The sequence below is a fragment of the Rhinoderma darwinii genome, chromosome 4, assembly GCF_050947455.1.
Source record: "Rhinoderma darwinii isolate aRhiDar2 chromosome 4, aRhiDar2.hap1, whole genome shotgun sequence".
Classification (NCBI taxonomy): domain Eukaryota; kingdom Metazoa; phylum Chordata; class Amphibia; order Anura; family Rhinodermatidae; genus Rhinoderma; species Rhinoderma darwinii.
This window is the reverse complement of record NC_134690.1, coordinates 173,372,640-173,386,237: the sequence shown is the minus strand read 5'-3', so window position 1 is coordinate 173,386,237 and position 13,598 is coordinate 173,372,640. Positions and strand designations below refer to the sequence as shown.

The 13,598-nt window shown below is 42.3% G+C and overlaps 1 protein-coding gene across 2 annotated transcripts in view; it reads left to right on the top strand.

Moving 5' to 3' along the window:
* Positions 1-531: 531 nt before the first annotated feature.
* Positions 532-13,598, top strand: part of CLCN2 (chloride voltage-gated channel 2) — a 202,695-nt gene continuing 189,628 nt past the window's right edge. Inside the window, exon 1 of one of the 2 annotated variants that reach the window (XM_075861910.1) lies at positions 532-812. In XM_075861910.1, coding sequence (XP_075718025.1) covers positions 762-812 — 51 coding nt within the window. In that variant the 5' untranslated portion in view covers positions 532-761. The remainder of the gene's footprint in view (positions 813-13,598) is intronic. The other variant, XM_075861911.1, reaches the window with a different exon arrangement.

The following is a 13,598-nucleotide window of genomic DNA, read 5'->3' as shown; positions in this document are numbered from 1 at the left end:
GATATTGTTGCCATGGCATTGTAATTAATAGGACCAGAGCACAATACACGGCCCAGCGTGCAGTAGCATTTCTATATGCCCAATGTCAGGTTAGGCACACTTTAGGATTTGTTCACATATGCGTTGCGACTCCGTTCATGGTTTCCGTTTGTTTCAGTTCGGATTCTATTCATGGGTTCCCCTGAAAAAAAGTCCAACAGAACCCATGAACGGAGTCTCAACGAAGATGTGAACGAAGCCTTACAATACATAAGTGTGCCCCATTATTGAATACAAACAACTTACCATTCGGGACGTGTGTAAATAGTATGCCCACAGTGACATGTAGTTCATGGTGATATTGCATCTCTCCGTCACCTAGCATAGGCATGTGACCAGTATCTAATGGCTCTAGCACTAGACATCAAATTCAGTTTTATAATACAAAAAAATCTTTGCAATCTCAGAAAAGCCCATGTGTGAGACTATGATAAGGCCAGCACTGGGTGGGTCCTGACGTGCATGTTTACGTGTGCCATGATGTGTAAGGGCCACCATGTGAGGTAACTAGTCCCAGTGTCCAGGGCACAGTCATGATGCGGTGAGGGAAGACCTGGACGTCGGAACACATCGAAGAGGCGGAGAATGGGCGGGAACTGGGGTTGGACGATAAGACCAAGGAGGGATAAGCAGAGAGACGTGGGACAGAGAGACTTGTCCTGAATGAGAACGAGCTAGCGGGAGAGAGAAGGCGACCAGAGGCTTTGCAAGGAGCTGCAGCCATGCCTGGAAACGGGATGGAGCCCAGGGCTCTGAAATATGAGCAGACACTGGTGAGTGGCATATGCGCAGAGCCGGGATGCCAGTACTGTGTGGAGCTCACAGGCATCTTGTGTCACTATGACGTTCCTGCTCTGCAGTTTTCCCGTAAACCTTCTTTTTCAGTGAATATACAGATGATCGTTTTACATCACAGCCGACCCCTGCCTGCAGCCCCTCCATACTGCTCCCGCAGTCCCCTCACATATACAGCGGCATACCTCTGCGGTGACAGCTCAAGTTCACCGATTAGCAGTACTCTGCAACCTTTGGCTCTCTCCAGCTGTTTTTTAAACTACAACTCCCAGCATGCCTTGCCAGCGAGTGCTGGTAGAGCCGCAGGTAGTACACCACAGCGAAAAAGTGAGCTGTCAAATTCAAGTGGTCAGGGCATGATGGGAGTTGTAGTTTGACACTGCACTATAGAAGGATTCCTCCCTTGTGCAGGTCATCTCTCATATACAGGTTGTAGTACCCGTTTTAGTGGCATGGAAATACAGGATTGCCCTGTGACCCCCTCACATTAGGGGGAGGTGTCCCTGTTGTAGAAGGACTTTGTCCTGTCACCCTGCTGCTGTGATCATATACATACAGTACAGTTGTTTGACACATCCCAATGCCTTCTGTATATAAGGTGCATACTATTAATATTGTACGCAAGCTGGACAGTATTTATTCATTCTCATCATTTATGCCTGTGTTCAAGTCATGAATATATAGTGGCGTATCTATAGGGGTGCAAAGACTGCGTCCGCACCCGGCTCTGACACCAGGGGGGCTTTACAGCCACAGAAGGGACAGCACAACTAATAATGGCAAGTGGCCCGTTGGGGAGGCCCAGGTCCAGGATTCGCAATGGTGCCCTGAAGCGACACATCTACACGATACCCCCTTGACCCACTCCAATGTGTTTTCATATAATTCAGTACTTTCATGTGATGCTTTTTTTTTAAAAAACAACAACATAGAATGCCCCTGGATGATGGTGGTTTTGTGGTGTTCCCCACCCCCCATGGACATACAATAGGAAAACTCAAATATAACCAGGTGACACTCCACAACTGCATGAAAGGACGGCATGAGACTTAGCATTGCTCTGGGTTGTTATTGTTTTGCTGTCTTTAGAAGTCTGTGCCACCCCTTGGTTTTATTGTTTTATATGCCCTGGTGTATTTTCCCCATTGAGCTCAATAATAATAAAATACCACAAAAACATTAAGAATAGAGCCTATTACATGTTGGGGAATCTGCCACCTGCCCCAGAAACCATGCAGCACCATGCAGCGGTACCACATATTGGATTAAAATAAAAAAAGACTAGTAAAAACTCTAGCGAGCTGTTAGCGATCTACTGTTAGCCTAATGTTTAAGATGTTTTTTTTTTACCATAAGTGTCAGAACTGATTACTGAAAACTTAACCCCTTCCCGCTCCTTGACGTACTATTACGTCATGGCAGCTGTATCGTTCGCGCTCCATGCCGTAATAGTACGTCTCGGGAGTAACGGCCGTTTCGGCCGTCCTCCCGACACATACAGGAGCTGTGACGCTGCTGTCTTGTTCAGCAGCTGTCACAGCTCCTACAGCGGGGACCGATCGCTGTGTCCCCGCTGATTAACCCCTTAAAAGCCGCGTTCTATAGAGATCGCGGCTTTTTAGGGGTTAAGCTGCCATCGCCGGCCTGCTACGCGATAGCGGCCGGCGATGGTGACTATGGCAACCGGACACCAAACAATGGCGTCCGGCTATGCCATAGACGGAAGCCTAGTGGGTCCTGACAACGTCAGGACCCACTATGCTTGCTGTCAGTGAGTAGCTGACAGTTCTAATACACTGCACTACGCATGTAGTGCAGTGTATTAGAATAGCGATCAGGGCCTCCTGCCCTCATGTCCCCTAGTGGGACAAAGTAATAAAGTAAAAAAAAAGTTAAAAAAAGATGTGTAAAAATAAGAAAATAAAAGTTTTAAAAGTAAAAGTCCCACTTTTTCCCTTATCAGGCCTTTATTATTAATAAAAATATATAAACAAACAAATAAACTATACATAATTGGTATCGCCGCGTCCGTAACGGCCTGAACTACAAAATTATTTTGTTATTTATCCCGCACGGTGAACGCCGTAAAAAAAAATATTAATAAACCGTACCACAATCACAATTGTTTGGTCACTTCACCTCCCAAAAAATGGAATAAAAAGAGATCAAAAAGTCGCATGTACCTAAAAATGGTACTGATGGAAAATACAGTTCGTTACGCAAAAAATAAGTCCTCGCACGGCTTTATTGATTGAAAAATAAAAACGTTATGGCTCTTAGAATAAGGTAACACAAAAAGTGAATGATTGTTTACAAAACGTATTTTATTGTGCAAACGCCATAAGACATAAAAAAAAACTATAAACATCTGGTATCGCCGTGATCGTATCGCCCCGCAGAATAAAGTTAATATATCATTTATAGCGCACGGTGAACGCTGTAAAAAAAAAAAGTATACAAAAACAATAGTAGAATTGCTGTTTATTAGTCACCACGCCACCTAAAAATGGAATAAAAACTGATCAAAAAGCCGCATGCACCCCATGAAAACTACAATGGATTCCTCAAGGGGTCTAGTTTCCAAATTGGGGTCACTTTTGGGGGGTTTCCAATGTTTTGGCACCACAAGACCTCTTCAAACCGGACATGGTGCCTAATAAAAAAGAGGGCTCAAAATCCGCTAGGTGCTCCTTTGCTTCGGTGGCCGGTGCTTCAGTCCATTACCGCACTAGGGCCACATGTGGGATATTTCTCAAAACTGCAGAATCTGGGCAATAAGTATTGAGTTGCGTTTCTCTGATAAATCCTTTTGTGTTATAAAAAAAATGGTATAAAAAGAGTAAATGTCACCTCTACTTTGCTCTAAATTTCTGTGAAACACCTAAAGGGTTCATAAACTTTCTAAATGCTGTTGTGAATACTTTGAGGGGTCTAGTTTCTAAAATGGGGTGTTTGATAGGGGTTTCTAATATATGGGCCCCTCAAAGCAACTTCAGAAATTAACTGGAACCTAAAAAAATAAATAAATGAGGCAATACTTCGCTTCTTACATTATACTGATAATGAGCCGTGCCCACTCCGAGATGACCCCAGTTTTGACCGTTTGTATAAACGGAGACCCCTATTAGACCGTTCCAGTGCCCGGTTTTCCCAAGCATACACCCCCGAGAAGTGTTTTTCGATTGATGAGTCCCTGGTACATTTTAAAGGGAGGGTTCAATTCCGCCAGTACCTGCCAGGTAAGAGGGCAAGGTATGGCGTGAAGATGTATAAGCTGCGAGAGTGCATCAGGGTATACCTACAGATTTAGGATATATGAAGGAAAGGCCACCCCCAAACCAGACTGCATCCTGGACTACAATAGGTACATGGGAGGGATGGACTTGTCAAATCAAGTCCTGAAGCCCTACAGCGCCATGCGGTGAGGTATAAGAAGCTGGCCGGGCACATCATACAGATGGCTTTGTACAATGCGTATGTGCTACGTCGATGTGCAGGCCAGAGGGGAACTTTCCTGGAATTTCAAGATCTAATCTTTAGGGACCAGGAAGGGGGGGCGCATCGTACCAGGGCAACACTTTCCAGGAGAAGGTCCCCAAACCGGTGGAAAGGGAAAGAGTCAAAAGAGGTGCAGAGTCTGCTATAAGAGGGGGATAAGGAAGAACACAATATACCAATGTGACACGTGTCCCGAAAAACCAGGGCTCTGTATAAAAGATTGTTTTAAAATGTATCATACATCCCTTGATTTTCAATTTACCCTGATGCACTCCGCACAGCTTACCCCCCTCATCTTTCCCTTCTGAGCCCTGCCGTATGCCCAGGCAGCTGATAACAGCCACATGTAGGGTATTGTCGTACCCAGGAGAACCCACATTACAATTTAAGGGGTGTATATCTCCGGTGGCGCATGCTGGGCACACTATATTGGACACTGAAATGGCATATACATATATAAAATTGCAAATCTCACACTGCACCATCTGCTGCGCATTATCTTTTACACAGTACCTGTGGGGTCAAAATGCTCACTACACCTCTAGATGAATGTCTTAAGGGGTGTAGTTTTTAAAATGGGGTCACTTCTCGGGGGTTTCAACTGTACTGGTACCTCAGGGGCTTCTGCACACATGACTTAGCACCAGAAAAGCTCCAGTAGGCCAAATGGTGGTCCTTTCCTTCTGAGCCCTCCCATGGGCCCAAAGGGCAGTTTATCACCACAAATGGGGTATTGCCGCACTAAGGACAAATTGGGCAACAAAATGGGGTATGTTGTTCCTTGTGAAAATAAGAAATTTTGATCAAAAATGACATCTTATTGGAAAAAATATCATTTTTTTCATTTCACAGCCCAATTCAAATAGGTGCTGTGAAAAAACTGTGCGGTCAAAATGATAACAAAAACCATAAATGAATTCCTTGAGGGGTGTAATTTCCAAAATGGGGTCACTTCTGGTGGGTTTCCATTGTTTTGATACCTCAACGCCTCTTCAAACCTGGCATGCTGCCTAAAATATATTCTAATAAAAAAGAGGCCTCAAAATGCACTAGGTGCTTCTTTGCTTCTAGGGCTTGTGTTTTAGTCCACGAGCGCAGTAGGGCCACATGTGGGACATTTCTAAAAACTGCAGAATCTGGACAATACATATTTAGTAGTGTTTCTCTGGTAAAACCTTCTCTGTTACTAAAAAAAAATTGAATAAAATTGAAATTCAGCAGAAAAAATGAAATTTGCAAATTTAATTTCCACTTTGCTTTAATTCCTGTGAAATGCCTGAAGGGTTAAAAAACTTTCTATATGCTGTTTTGAATACTTTGAGGGGTCTAGTTTTTAAAATGGGGTGTTTTATGGGGGTTTCTAACACATAGTCCCCTCAAATCCACTTCAGAACTGAACTGGCACCTTCAAAAAAAGGCTTTTGAAATTTTCTTAAGAATATGAGAAATTGCTGTTTATGTTCTAAGCCTTGTAACGTCCAAGAAAAATAAAAGAATGTTCAAAAAACGATGCCAATCAAAAGTAGACATATGGGAAATGTGAACTAGTAACTATTTTGGGTGGTATAACCGTCTGTTTTTCAAGCAGATGCATTTAAATTCTGAAAAATGCTATTTTTTGTAAATTTTCTCTAAATTTTGCAATTTTTCACAAATAAAGACTGAATATATCGACCAAATTTTACCACGAACATGAAGCCCAAAGTGTCACGAGAAAACAATCTCAGAATCGCTTGGATAGGTTTAAGCATTCCGACGTTATTACCACATAAAGTGAAATATGTCAGATTTGAAAAATGGGCTCTGAGCCTTAAGGCCCAAACTAGGCTGCGTCCTTAAGGGGTTAAAGGGGTGGTCTTACAAAGACAACCCCTTTTTATAATGAAGCTGGCGGGGCGATCAGCTGATCGTTGCGTGTCCAGCTTTCAACTGAATGGCCATCCATGTAATGCTTGGATGCACTGGGTCCGCCAGATCGGGACCCGTTTATATGATGCCCATATGATATCTATTTACCCTAATATGCCTCAGACAACCCCTTTAACTCTTGCTTTATTCACATCAGCATTTTGAAATGAGTTAGAAATACGGACACAAAATACAGACACATTGGTCCACATTTATGAAGACTGGTGTATTTTTTCTCAATAAATGTGATGCATTTTACTCTGAGAGGTATAAAAACAAATCCACGCCCGTTAAGACCAGATTTGTGACAAAATTGGTGCCATTTTTAGTCTTTTTATTTAATACATTTTACAAAAACTATGTCTCTGGAGACCACGCCAACTTTTTTAGTTCTTTTCCAAATTTGTCGAGGGACAAGAAAAGTAGCAAACGTTACCACAAATTTGTTGCACATTACGATTTAAAACTTTTTTTTTACTGGTGTCACCTACATGATAAATGTGGGCCATTGTGTCAATATAAAACTCCATATATTTCTTGCATCAACATATGTCTCACAGGACAATCAGTAAAGGGGGGCAAGGTCACCAACAGTGTAGATAATAACCTCCCCAGTATTGAAATAGAAACTCCACCATATATTGGAAACAAAAAGAAAGAAAGGAGTCGTATACTATATTGTTTTTAAATGCCACAGGCATAGAAAAGTTCAAACTTTATTGGACAAATATAAAATAATAAAATCGAGAATTCAAATCGGACATCTGTATATGAGCTGCACATAGGACAGGAAAACACAAAGATGCCAAGAAGAAAGCTCTAATAAAGAGGGCTAAATGGCCATATCAAAAGTAGCTAAAGTGGCAGTATTCTATGTCGACAAGGGGTATACAGAGGTAAGACACTCAGCAGATCGTAACACAGACAAAGTATATATTATGATGATATCTGTGGAGGAAATGGTCATTTATAACACTGCTGTGTAGTACTCAAGCACTCAAAACAAAAGGGGGCCAGCAATCATACTTGACATTTCTAAACCTCAGGGGAAAAAATTCCCATACTACAACTGTGATATAGGTTTATAGAAAAAATGAATGAGTAACTAACCCATGTCGCTCCAAGTGTCCAGCGGCTCCAAGGTGAAGAAACCATTTCCTCCACAGATATCATCATAATATATACTTTGTCTGTGTTACGATCTGCTGAGTGTCTTACCTCTGTATACCCCTTGTCGACATAGAATACTGCCACTTTAGCTACTTTTGATATGGCCATTTAGCCCTCTTTATTAGAGCTTTCTTCTTGGCATCTTTGTGTTTTCCTGTCCTATGTGCAGCTCATATACAGATGTCCGATTTGAATTCTCGATTTTATTATTTTATTTTGTATTTGTCCAATAAAGTTTGAACTTTTCTATGCCTGTGGCATGTAAAGCCAATATAGTATACGACTCCTTTCTTTCTTTTTGTTTCAAATATATTTCTTGCAGTTGGGTCCATATTTTGAACTTTAAGGGAATGTATCACGGATATATTGTTTTTACTTATTAAAACTAGACAGTGAAACTTTTATTCTTTTTTTTCTAGTTTGTTTTTATTTTTTGATTGTAGATTTTTTTTATTCTATTTTCTGTATATGATTATGGGGGCAGCCGTCTTGCCTGAGCTGCTGTTAACAGCATTTAGAGATTTGCTTTACAGCAGTCACATGTACTATAGGAAACAATAGTCTGGAGATGACCCACTGTCTTCTATGGGAGAGTTTTCTAGGCATTCTCTGTGACCTGTGCAGAGGTCATTGTGCAGGAAGGGGAGGAAGAGAGCTGTGTCCATGACCTATTGTTAAAGAGGCTCTGTCACCAGATTATAAGTGGCCTATCTCCTACATAATGTGATCGGCGCTGTAATGTAGATAACAGCAGTGGTTTTTATTTTGAAAAACTATCATTTTTGAGCAAGTTATGAGCATTTTTAGATTTATGCTAATTAGTTTCTTAATAGACAACTGGGCGTGTTTTTACTTTTTACCAACTGGGCGTTGTACAGAGGAGTGTATGATGCTGACCAATCAGTGACCAATCAGTGACCAATCCGTGTCATACACTTCTCATTGTTCCAGTCCAGCTTCTTTCACTGCACAATCACACTGGGCTGGAACAATGAGAAGTGTATGACGCTGATTGGTCACTGATTGGTCAGTCATACACTCCTCTGTACAACTCCCGGTTGGTAAAAAGTAAAAACACGTCAAGTTGTCTATTAAGAAACGAATTAGCATAAATCTAAAATTGTGCATAACTTGCTCAAAAATTATCGTTTTTTAAAATAAAAACCACTGCTGTTATCTACGTTACAGCGCCTATCACATTATGTAGGAGATAGGGAATTTATAATCTGGAGACAGAGCCTCTTTAATGGTGGTATTATCTCTTTAGAGGTGTTACCTTTCATTGTAATCTTGCCTGTGATGATAATGAGATGACTGCTGAGAAGTGATCTCTACAGAATGGGAAGTGTCACTCTATTGTGAGGTTCAGTGAAAATGACAAGATTAAGAGCTATTTTTTAAATATAGATAGCGGCATGGAAAATGTTTAAAAAAACCTCTTCAAAAATACTTAAAACATATTTTTAAAATAATAACTTGATTTAAGTGTCCAACTGTAGAGGATATTTTATTCTTACTAAGATAAAAGCCTAATAAAGAAATAAAAACAAAACTAAAAACTTGATTTAAAGGGGTTATCCGGGAAGTAAAAATGTTTTTTATTAGGGTCTAGAATTGAAATAAATAAACCAAAAAACAATAATTACATATCCTTGCCCCCGGCGATACATCGCTGTCGCTCCAGCGGTATTCCTGGTGGTTGTTTACATGCACGTAGCCTGTAACCACTGCAGCCAATCAGAGGGCTCAGCGGGGCGCACTGGTGACAAATCTCTTGGCAATTCCATCAACTATACATTATATACTTTATTACTATACTATGTTCTGAAGTTAACCTCTGAATATGTATTTGCCCTTAGGCTGTAAAAGAACTGCTTATTCATAAATTGGTAGCTAAGCAGGTGCAGATCATTTGTGGATAAGTGTTCTATGTATGTATGACTCCTCTGCGTATAAATCTATTTCTGGGACAAATGTTTTCAATCGCAGAATTTCTGCAACAAATCCGCCAGTAGTGAGCATACCCTTCGGTTATGTTCACGCGTGTCATCCGACATGGATATTTAAAAGAACAGGCAGCTAAAATTCAAGGCTGTAACTCTGATTTCTGCCGCGGATCAGCACGCAGATTCCAATCCTGGGATATTCCATGCGTAATCTGCACAAATAATGAACATGCTGTGGATTATAAAATCTGCTGCACATACATTATTCAGCGCAGATTTTTTTCTGCTGCTTGTGAATTGGGTTACAAAACATTGGACATGGAATGTCAGCGATTTAGGCGTGGAATCCGCGTATCAGGTAATGAGCTCGGGTGTACTCATACAATCCAGAATTAGTAATAAAAATAAAGGCATCATAAGTCAGTCACGGCCTTCTTGTCGACATGTTCCAGAAAGTACCAAATGTTTTCTGTACTGTAAAAACAAGCTATAGAATAAGTAAATTATAAAGATGCTAGATTTTACATTTATTGCCAATGGTGAAGCTTCAACCCGTTCTACACTCATTTGACTGTTTTACTGTTAGTATAATCTATTTGTGTGATTTGTCCTATAAGAGAAATATACAAGCAGCACAATGAAGAACTAATAGAATATTATTCCTTTGGTTGTTGTTACATTCCCAATTCTTATTACTATTTAAGCATAGCTCAAGATAGGAGTTATTTTTGTTATTTCTTAGAGAAACCTTGAACCGTGTCTTGGGGCTTTTCACATTGGCATTTGTCACCTGTCCTGGACTTCTAAGTCTTCATTTATATTGTGGTTTTGGGCTGGCTACACATCCTTTATTTGGTATACAAAGAGTTGTGTTGTAGCCGCCTAATCAACAGTCCGTGGGTGATCATTTCTATGTTCTGCTACGTGGGTGATCCATTTATAAGTTCTGCAGCACTGAAGTAGCTGAACAGACAGAAAGTGCTTATCATTCTGTAAGCCCCCGGGTGGGTGGTTTCCATGTAGAACATTATTAGTGAATTTAAAAGATCACTTTAATCATATTTTCAGCTTATAATTTGCTTTAATAATTAGCCATGTCCTCTCAGCTAATAATTCACTAGTTCATAAGTCTAAGGCTGGATTCACACGAGCGTTGCGTTTTTGCGCGCGCAAACAACGCGGCGTTTTGCGCGCGCAAAAACCATTTGACAGCTGCGTGTGTCATCCGTGTCTGATGCGCGGCTGCGTGATTTCGCGCAGCCGGCATCATAGAGATGAGGCTTGTCGACGCCCGTCACTGTCCAAGGTGCTGAAAGAGCGAAATCTTTCAGCACCCTCGACAGTGAATGCCGAACACAACAGCGAAAAACCTGTCAAAAAAAAGATAAAGTTCCTACTTACCGAGAACTTCCCGGCCGTTGCCTTGGTGACGCGTCCTTGGTGACGCGCCTCTCTTGACATTGGGCCCCACCTCCCTGGATGACGCGGCAGTCCAAGTGACCGCTGCAGCCTGTGCTTGGCCTGTGATTGGCTGGAGCTGTCACTTGAACTGAAGTGTCATCCCGGGAGGTCGGACTGCAGGAAGGAGACAGGAGTAATCGGTAAGTTAGAACTTCGGTTTTTTTTACAGGTTCATGTATTTTGAGATCGCAAGTCACTGTCCATGGTGCTGAAACAGTTTAACTCTTTCAGCACCATGCACAGTGAATGTCTCCCGGCGTCGCGGACCGGAATTTTTTTTGCCGGGTTCGGCCGAACTCGGTGAACTTAGCTTCGGTTGTCGGGGTTCGCTAATCGCAAAGACACTCCGTTTGGATGTTCGGCAACAGAAAAGCACGTGGTGCTTTTCTGTTTCCATTCATCCTTTTGACAGCTGTTGCGCAAACACGCAGTTCGCACGGAAGTGCTTCCGTGCGACATGCGTGGTTTTCACGTACCCATTGACTTCAATGGGTGCGTGATGCGTTGAAAACGCTGAATCAACGGACATGTCGTGAGTTTTTTGCAACGGAGCAACGCTGCACAAAAAACGCTGCCATGTCTGCACGGCCCCATTGACAAATATAGCTACGGGCAACGCACGTGAAAATCACGCGCGTTGCACGCGCGTAGTTTACGTTCGTCTGAATAAGCCCTAAGACTTTGTTCTTGCTGATCTCAGCATCCTAACCTTCAGAATTGAGAATATCAGGCTATATGATGTCTAATCAGTATGTGCTGGGCGTAGTAGTTAAAAGTGCATTTAAGTAGAGAAAACCCATACACATAAGAGACTGATACCAGTGCACAATGCATACTAATTAATGGGTACCATTCTCTGATAAAAGCAATCTGACTATAGGGGGGCAAACGCTGCAATTTCTGTGGGCAGTGCCACCATCTCGGCTGAGTGCTATGCCCCTTCAACTGTTGTCGATTTTTTTGGAAATTAACTGTGAACTCTTAAATGGGAGCTATATAAATCTTTATGCAATGAGCTTCCCTTAGTGGCATCTGCTGGCAGCCATGTGACCATGGCGGTGGGAATCCACATTCTCATTTTAGGCCCCATCTTCCTTCTCCATGGTGTCAACCTTCACTGTGTTTCATCTCTTGCACTGTAAAGATGGCCATGCACATTGTATGTTGGCCGATTTAATTTGTCTAGCGGCGTCTTGAAGGATTATCTCCTTGCAAACAAAAGGATCGTGCTTGTTGGAATCCCGACCCTTCTCTACCCCGACATCTGCCTTCGGGGAAGAGTAGGGTCGGGCATGTTGGATTCCTACATGACTGATACTTTTGTTTGCAAGGAGATACTTTTTCTCTCTATTGAAAACACGTGCAGACTTGACCGAGGACTGAGTCGAGCTGGCATTTGTATGGGGGAGTCGGGAGGAATAGCTGTCCGCAAAACAAGCATTCAGCCGACAGCTATCAGAAATATATGGCCAGTTTAAGGCCCCATACACACGACCGTAGCCATGTGCACGGCCGTGATTTTCGGGTCGGCTGGCCACGGAGTGACAGCCGTGAGCAGCCCGCAAATCGACATGGCCACGGCCATTATTTTCAATGAGCCCGGACCGCAGAACACGGCCGTAATAAGGCTTGCCCGTTCTTTCTGCTGTGTGGGCTCCTGGGCCATGCACGGACCGTGAAAACCACGGTCGTGTGCATGGCCCCATAGCAATGAATGGGGCCGCAATTCTCCCGTGGATTTTCAGGGCAATTGCGGCCGCAAAAGCACGTTCGTGTGCATGAAGCCTAACACTAGCAAAGAGAAAAGAGATCTGACCCAGGGGGGTCGTGCTAGCATTTTATTTTACAAGGAATCGCAAGGGATGATATACAGATGTCCTAATCTAAAGAATACATTCCCTGGTGACAAGTTCCCATTACTTCCAAAGTCAAATTTTTAGTTTTGCATGGATGTATTCTTTAACAACTGCCTTTTCACCTTTTTAAGGTGATCATTAAAGGGGTTTTCCCATCTTGGACATTTATGGCATATCCACAGTATATACCATAAAAGTCCGAAAGATGTGGGTCCCACCTGTGGGACCTACACCTATCTCTAGAAAGGGGCCCATGGACAGACATCGCCTCCAGCCGTGCCAGGTCGATTATTCTCCTCAGCAGCAGTCCTGGCAAGGCTGGAGGTGATGTCTGGTCATACTCCCGTTGCTCTGGTGAAGGAACTGCGGGAGGAAGTCACGTCACAGCGTGATCTCGCGAGATTGTGCTGTGAATAAAGCTGGGCATGAATGAAGAGAAGTATATGATGCTGATTGGTCAGCGTCATACACTTTTCTTTACAACGCCCACTTTGTTAAACAAAAAAAAACAAACGCCCAGTTGGGCATTTAGAGAAAATGTATACAAAAGAATACAGAGTCTGAAGCCAATTTATATCAAACTGTATAACAACTTTATTTAAATATACAAAACAACAAACATGTTAAAAAGGTATATGACAGGAGAAACTCTATGTATAATAAACACAGAAAAACACCAAGAGAACCAGAAATTGAAATGTCAATCCCTATTGTATGGGCAACTGCAAGGGTAACACTTGTATGGAGTATCAGTAATCTAAATCTATATAAGTGCTCATTAATATGCGGGACATGCAACGTCCAGCAATGAAGTGTTGTAATGGAGAAATAGATGTAGACCAGGGGTCTCAAACTCGGCCGGGTAAGTGGGCCGCATATAGAAAAAATGGGAAGTTGACGGGCCGCATTACTTTCAAATTTGATA